General features: G+C 33.9%; 1 protein-coding gene and 1 long non-coding RNA gene across 2 annotated transcripts; both read right to left on the bottom strand.

The window, feature by feature from the left end:
• Positions 1-1463: 1463 nt before the first annotated feature.
• On the bottom strand, positions 1464-2325 carry LOC128293732 (uncharacterized). Its single transcript, XM_053029235.1, has 2 exons — positions 2182-2325; positions 1464-1778 (listed from the first exon to the last, which is right to left on the bottom strand). The coding sequence occupies exons 1-2, from the start codon at positions 2233-2235 to the stop codon at positions 1494-1496; spliced, it is 339 nt and encodes a 112-aa protein (XP_052885195.1). The 5' UTR covers positions 2236-2325; the 3' UTR covers positions 1464-1493.
• Positions 2326-6987: 4662 nt separating this feature from the next.
• LOC128293908 (uncharacterized) lies at positions 6988-7977 on the bottom strand. The gene is made up of 2 exons (XR_008284037.1): positions 7933-7977; positions 6988-7245 (listed from the first exon to the last, which is right to left on the bottom strand). It is a non-coding gene; the product is annotated as an uncharacterized LOC128293908 (long non-coding RNA).
• Between the last annotated feature and the right edge of the window lie 500 nt (positions 7978-8477).

Here is an 8477-nt window from a genome sequence, read left to right as displayed (position 1 = left end):
TATTTTACTTGTACACACTTGTGGTTTTAGTTGTGAGTCATTCTTTCAAGTGTTGTCTTGATTTGTGAGAGGGTTTAATTGTTGTATATCTACATTCTAGAGGTGATAATCCATTCTCAATTTTATTTCTTATTTTTATGAGGATTTACTTAAAGTTTTAGGTAGAAAACCTTAAGTGGAAGTGACATTGCCTATTGAATAGTTAAAGATTGTAAAGGTTAAATATTGTCCTTGAAAGGTTCAAATAAGTGAATTTGGAAAATCGCTAGTTGTGGTAAGGTTCAAAGTTTTGTGAGGATTTTCTTTGCTTTTCTTAGTTCTATAGTTAGTAGTTAAGTTAGTTATAACTGTAGCTAGGGTTTATTTTCCTAGTTAAGCCTTCAACCTTTTTTGTATTTAGATTTTAATCCCATGTTAATGTTATTCAGTTTTCTTTAATTTCATTTGTTAAAAATAAATTTTTTGGTGTTTTTGTTTATTATTCTTGCCTCTATTGTTATGCTAGCCCATTAGATGTAAACATCCTTTAAACTCAAGATTCATATCTCATGCTTAGACCATCAAATTTCATGCAATCATACATAGAAGTCCATAAGTCAGACATTACTCATCAGAATCATCACATCATACTCATCGAGCTTTTGTTTCATGTCTCATCCACTATTCACAGAAGTTTTAAGAACACACATCATATATGCAAGAGTCGGCTTAGTGACTCACTTGACAAACCCATCATACATTGACACCGTTTAAGACTCAACACTCGATTCATATAAACACAAAACTGTTTAACATCTCATCGCATATTTCCAAACATACTCATACAACCTACTTTAACTTAGGATTCACTGTCAGAGACACACATCATACTCAACAAACATTCATACATTCATGGATGTAATTCATCATCACCAATACCTATACACTTGGGCTCTTCTAACCTTTCATCAAATTACAAGTCTAAGTTTTACCCCTTTTTGGATCAGACTTTACTTGCATACTCATCATTCTTCTTTTCATTCATGAATTGCTGCACATAATAACTTTACTCTTACACAATTCCCTCATGTTTTACTCATCTAATCAATACTCAAGTTTTGTCATTAGTTAATCATTTATACCCATAGTTCACATTTCACAATATACATTCCAAATGAACACATACATGGTCATGATTAAATGTCATAGCATGCATGCACAATGCATCACATATTAGACTCATCGGATTCTTTATCAAATGTGCTTACTATCATCAACGATCATTCATGCACTTATTCATTATTTCTGAAACTTAAATTATAAATAACTTATCCAAAAGATTCACAATAACCCATATAAGAGAATTCACATTCGACCAGACTACTTATTACTTAACTTAATCTTAAATCAATACTCATTCTGTCAAAAATTTAGAATAATTAGTGTAAACAGGCCAATTTGCCCGGGCCCAAAGAAGAACCAAAATCCAAAATAAATTAAAATTAAATCAAATGTTAACAGTCCATTAAAATGTCCCAATTACATAGCCCAAATTCAATAGCCCAGTTACAAGCCCATTTGCAAAACCAATCAGCCCCATCTCTAACCCATAACCCTGATGGCCCGATAGGCCCAATATCTAAACCAAATTTCAGAAACCTTAGCCTTTGCTTAATACCGCAGCCTCTAGGTGCCGTACAACCCCCAGCCCACAGCACGGTACGACCGCCACGCGCACCTCCGTAGGCCCCCACGTCGAGTGCCACATACCCTCCATAGCTGGCCCCGTACCTCCGCACCTACAAACAAACAAGACAAACCACAGCAGCAAATATAAAAGAAGAGAAAATTGTATTTTTTATTTTTGATTTTTTTTGGGATTTCGACTATAAAATCGAAAGCAATGTATTGCTCTTTTTTTTACGAACGCACGCACACAAAACAGAGAAAGAGAAATCCAAAAAATAGTAAAGGTGATTTTCAAGTCTGTTTATTCTTTTTTTCTTCTCATTTGCTTGCGATTTTAGAAAGAAATATTGAGATGATACCAATAAAGTCCCGAATATCTCAGAAATATTGAGATACAGACGAGGTTCGGATGATATTAAGTGTTTTTCTTGCATTCGGCTTCATCTTCCTTGATTGAACAGTATTAGATCTAGGTTTTTTTTTAAAGAGAAAAGAAAAAATAAAATAGCATACCAGGTTTCCTCGAATGGTGCCTTCGTCGGTGGAATCTGGTCGCTGCTCGTGCATTGTCGGCCACCGAATAAAATGGTGGATCGGCGGTCGCTGGAATGGGTTTTAACAAATTAATTTTAGGACTGAAATTAGGGTTGAAAGGGTGGCTGCATTTGAAAAGAAGGAAATAAGGTTTTAAATCCTTTGCTTGAAAGGACGCCGTCCAAAAAGGGGGGATCCGCATGTTGACCCGTTGGGTAGGTCAGATCCGCGCCTCTTTTTTTTAAAGGGTTAATTGCACGCTGAGTCCTTCCCCTTTGCGCGGTCGCTCAATCACACACCATTTGTCTTATTTACTCTTTTAATTTGGCCCTGTAATTTACACGATTTGGCGAATGGATCCGCACTTGAGCACTGCGTTTTGGGAATTGGATTATTTCCAGTTTGAGTCCCTACGCATTTGCACGCGCCGCATATTGGTCCTTTTATTGTTATTGTTTTATTTTTAAAATTATCCCTCATATTTTAATTCAATTTTAATTTAGTCCTCTATTAGTATAGCCTATTATTTTATAACATATTTAATGTTGGTACATGTGTTGATTCATTTTCAATATTTATACACTTATTTTGAAGTTTTTTATCTTATTATTTTCACATTGTGCATCCTATTCCTTTAAAATATTACATACATATTTGCTTAAACATCGTTCTTATTAATTTTAATTTACAATAACTATTATTTCAAGTTAACCATATACTTTTTTGACAAAATCATCGTTTTAAAATTCTTTTCACATTAAATTATTTTAATACCTCATTATAAGATATTGTTTAAATAATTTTTTGTATATATTGATATAAATTATTTTAATAGAGTTTTCCATTTAAAACATCTCTTGATTTATGATTCATTTAACATTTTATATATATATGACACCATCTTGAGAATTTCATTTTGTGTTTATAAAATCATTATTTTTAAATCTCTCTCTATATTATATTATCTTAGTATCTTATCATGTATCCTACCATTCTTTCATATTTTTTAAGTTATTAAGTATATTGTCGATTTTTATTCTTCTTAATGAATTTATGTTGAAAATATTTCGCATACCATTTGATTCAAATAATTTATCCTATAATACTCATTTCAATGATTACTTATATATCCTTAGTTTTTTTTACCCTAACCATTTTAAATTTATCAATTCATCCACTCATATAGCATATATATCGCGTGTTCATTCATCTATTTCGAAATTGTCTTATACCAAATTGACTTCTAAATTCCACTTTGTTTTGTATATGATTGGTTGGTTGATTCATATTGTGCCATATTTATTATTGTTGTATATCATTTAGTCGTTGTTTTATTTGTTATATTAATCGTTTGTCATCCATGCTTGCGAGTTTGATTATATTTTTTTTAGATCAGTTATGCTTAATTATTAGTTTTTTAATTGATTGCATCTCATGTGTGTCTATTATCCCATATCATTGTTTTCCACTAGGTTTATGAAATTTGGTTTTATAAGGTCCAAATCTTTAAGATTAATTTTGTTTCATTGCAAGTCGAATTAATGCGTTTTAAGCTATTTTTATAATTATTCATTTAAAAATTCTCTAAAACGAAGGCAATACTCGATATTTGGCAATTCGAGAATCATGCCCTATCGTGCTGGGTTGCAATTTCCCGTTTGTTTAAAACAATCGAATATTTCTTTGGAATTTCGCTCATGTCTTTAAAAACCCTTCAAAACGAAGGTAATACTCGATGTTTGGCAATTCGGGGAATCGTGCCCTATCGTGCTCGGTTGCGATTTCCTGTTTGTTCAAAATAATCGAATCTTCCTTTAGAATTTCACTCATGATTCTCTAAATTCTAAGATAAGGCAATGTCCAATGTCTAGAAATTCGAAGAATCGTGCCCTACTGTGCTGGGTTTCGATTTTTTTATTAGACTAAATAATTGGGCATCCTTTTGCGGTTTTCAACATATAAACTTTTGGAAGTCGAAATTTATCATGTTTTAAAGGGCATAAAGGATCATATCCTATCGTGCTGGATGTGATGCTATATACCTCTTAAGCAAGAGAATTTTGATGACCAACTCGGGTTATTCAAATGTTATTAAAAGGAACCACATTTCAAAAACATTTTTAAATCTTAGACATAAGGATAGTATCTAATCGATTTGGTACCAATTTTGGGCGTAATGAGGGTGCTAATCCTTCCTCATACATAACCGACTCCCGAACCCATTTTCTCAAATTTCGTAGACCAAAATCTTTGTTAAAATGACTAAACTTCTTGGTGATCCAATCATACCTCATCAAAAAACATTGGTGGCGACTCCACATTTCATTTTCAAAGTCGATCGTCCGTTTTTGTTTTCAAATTTAAGGATGGTTTCGATAGCTTGGCGACTCCACTGGGGACGGGATAAGAGAGTCAAGCCATAAAATTAATTGTTTGTTGTCCTTTTGTCAAAAATCGAAAATTTACTTTGAAAATCTTGATTGCATTTGTTTGTATGATTGTCATGGTTCGGGTCTTTTAGAATAATATTGCATTGCATTGCATGACCGCTGTGGTCACACCTTCTAAGTGGAAGGAAGAAACTATGCTTTCGTGAGGTCTTCACTTCTACATGGACAAGTGTATTATTTCTGGGGTACATCCGTACCTATGATTTCGTGAGATTTTCATCTCCGCATGGTCATAGGGAAATGTATCCCCCTGAACCGAACTCGATCTATATGAGCCTATAATGGGTAAGGATTGAGGAATCTGCTGGTTCGGGTACTTTATCTCTAGAACCGAACTACATATAGTGAACCTTAGGTGTTATCCTTGGGTGGAGCCACATCAAGCCTTAGTATTTACCCATATATGTGTTGTAATTATCGTTTATGTGCTTTCATTTTATCACTATCATTTGATACTATCCTGTGTTTTGTTTTGATTGTATTTTGCATGACATTGCATACTAAAGGAGGTGTTGATTCGTATTCGATTACCAAGTTAGAAAGCTTGACATGGAGAATGAATTTCTAAATAAAGTTGAGGATAATGCAGCCGTTCGCGCATGGTCAGAGAAGTTACAATCAGAGAGAGGGGATAGCTTGGCAGAAGGATATACATCAGAGTTGCAGGAATTCACTCACGTCAATGTAGCACAAAATGAGTTGCAAGAGTTGAGAGATATATGGGCTCGTTTGGATGAAGGGACCAAGCATTTGTTTTATTAAAGCTATGGTGATATATCCTACTTGCTAGACATTAGAGTGGACAAACATATGTTTCGAGTTATGGTGCAATTTTGAAATTCTGCTTACAAATGTTTCACTTTTGGAGAAGTGGATTTAGTACCTACCATGGAGGAATACACTACCCTGCTCAGGTGTCTGAAAGTTCAAGTTAGAAAGACTTATGCCAGGGTTTTTAATGGTCAGACTTTTGCAAAGAAATTGATGAACATTTCAGGGATGAGCGAGCCTTGGGTCACTGCTCGGATTCAACAAAAAGGAGATAGTAAATGTATCCCTTAGGAGAATTTGCGAGATTTGGTTTTAACGCATCCAGATGAAAGAAAGAGGGTTGATATCTTCGCCTTAAGCATCTATGGATTGGTAATTTTTCCTAAGGCTTTAAGGCACATGGATGAGGCAGTTGCCGACTTATTCGATCGTCTTGAGAAGGGAATCACACCTGTACCGACAATATTGGCTGAGACGTTCAAATCCCTGAGCACGTGTCGAAAGACGGGCCGGTTCATTGGATGTGCACAACTGTTGATGGTGTGGTTTCATGGGCACTTTTGGAAGGTAGACAAGGTTTCTTATCGGGTGTTTTCCGAAGGTTATTCCCTGTTAAAAGAGGAGGCAACCATACAAATTAAAAAGGATATCTCAGAGGAGAAGTGGATGGAAATCCTCCAAAATCTCAAGGAAGGGGATATAGAGTGGAGAGCTTATTGGATGGTTCCTGATGAGATCATGTATCGATGTGGTAACTTTGATTGGGTACCGTTGCTAGGAGTTTGGGGAGCTACTGGGTATACTCCATTGCTTGAGTTAAGGCAATATAAATCGAGGCAGTTTGTACCCACGACCTACGGACTTGCTCAGTGTGAATTCTCCTTTAAATGTGCCCACTATAAGAAGAAAGTTCGGGAGCTATCAGATGCTTGGAAGCAAACTCGCTGGATGAATAGGTTGGCTGTCAGTTCCATGGTGACGCCTGAGTATGATGGATTGTAACGCCCCCTTTACCCGAGACCGTCGCTGGAGTCGAGCACGAGGCATTACTAAACTTATTTGAGCACTTAAACAAATTCAAACAATTTATATCACACTTTCCAGACAAGCTGTCCAACTGTGTCATAGTTGCTAAATAATTCATATCTCGAGTTATAAAACTCAAAATCCAAATCCATAAATTTTCTCTGAATTTATACTCATATATCTACTTACCAATTTTTTCTAGAATTTTGGTCAAGCCAATTAGTACAGTTTATTATTTAAAATCTCCCTGTTTCAGGGTTTGACTACTCTGACCTTTTGTATTACGAATCAGATATCTCTCTGTACAGAGCTTCAATGACTATGTCGTTTGTCTCTAATAAAACTAGACTCAATAAGGAATCTGTACATATAAAGTATGACTTCTAATTATCTTTGTAAAATTTATGGTGAATTTCCAAAGTCAGAACAGGGGATCCAGAAATTGCTCTGGCCCTGTTTCACAAAAATTTAAACATCTCATAAAATATAGCTCATATACCTGTTTTGCTTCTTCCATATGAAAATAGACTCATCGAGATTCGATTCCATAATTTATTCATTATTTAATTCCATTTATACTATTTTTAGTGATTTTTCAAAGTCAAACTACTGCTACTTACCGAAAACTATTTTAGTACAAATATTGTTAACTAGTTTATAACATCTTTACTTCAATTCATTCAAACTCTATACATGCCATATAAATCTTCAAACATAAAACAAAAGCTACCGGAATTGATCTGGATAGTGTGCTTTGTTGTGTTGATCCGATCTACCCACTTCACTTCAAGTCAATCTACATAAAAATATTAAACACACACAAGTAAGCTTATTGAAGCTTAGTAAGTTCATAGGTTAAAAGTAATGCTTACCAAACATAATATTTCCAAACAATACCAAAACATTTACTAAAGTTTCCTGCGATTCACAACCATTGTTATAATAATTCACATAGTTGAGCTCAACAAGAATAACTACTCAATCTCTTCCATTTGGATCACTTCTCTTTATTTCTTATAATCAAATTAGGAAACGGCTTACGAATTGAGTACGTGTTGCTCAATGCCACGATTCACAACTCAGTATGGTTTTCCTCATTGAAATACCATACCTACATTTTCAACTCGGTATGGGAAATGCCATACCTACATTTCTTAACTCAAGATGGATTTGATAATACCATACCTACATTTCACAACTTTCAAGATGGATAATACCATACCTACATTTCACAACTCAGTATGGATGATACCATACCTACATTTCACACTTTTCCATGGAACAACCATGGTCTTATCTCATCAATTCATCACACGTTACGATACTAACGTACTTTCAATCCTGCGTTTTCCTAATTTGCATTTCCACATTTATTCTTTCATTAACAAAATCTACACAATCCCACAACAAATTAGATATAATAACACATTATATACTTCAATCATTCACAAATAAACATCTAATTTCAACCATATGAACTTACCCGGCTAATTTGTAGAAGATATTGAAATTTTGGGACTATTCGCAACTTTTTCTTTTCCTCGTTCTTCTTTGGATTCTTAATCTATAATATAAAATATTTCTACTCATTAGCATTTATTTGATTTCTATTTCACTTCACAATTTATGCTGTTCAAATTTCGAAATTGCACTTTTACCCCAAAATTTACAGTTTTCACAATTTAGTCCCTACTCAATTCACCCATCAATTGAACTAATTTTTCTCAATTAACACTTTATTTTATCATTATAAACTATTTCAAAACCTTTTATATTCTGAATTTCAACAGCAACCTTCAATTCACAACTTTTTCACAATTAGGTCCTAAATATCATTTCCTATCAAAATCACTTAATAAAACCACCTTAATATGAAATTAGAACTTAAATTTCATAATAATTCATCATAAAATTCCCTTATCCATCCAGGGTAACTTCCAATTTCACCCATAAAATCAAAAACTAATGAATTCTACAAGTGGACCTAATTGTAAAAGTCATAAAAACATAAAATTATCAAGAAAAAGA

This window comes from Gossypium arboreum, chromosome 6, assembly GCF_025698485.1.
Source record: "Gossypium arboreum isolate Shixiya-1 chromosome 6, ASM2569848v2, whole genome shotgun sequence".
In the NCBI taxonomy this organism is placed as follows: domain Eukaryota; kingdom Viridiplantae; phylum Streptophyta; class Magnoliopsida; order Malvales; family Malvaceae; genus Gossypium; species Gossypium arboreum.
This window is presented reverse-complemented; position numbering and strand designations above follow the sequence as displayed.

Bases quoted from the DNA above. Each gene is read 5' to 3' on its own strand.
- LOC128293732 (XM_053029235.1), bottom strand. From the start codon at position 2,235: ATGCACGAGCAGCGACCAGATTCCACCGACGAAGGCACCATTCGAGGA. The intron at 1,779-2,181 runs GTATGCTATTTT...GTTTGTTTGTAG, and splicing joins GCACCATTCGAGGAAACCTG to GTGCGGAGGTACGGGGCCAG.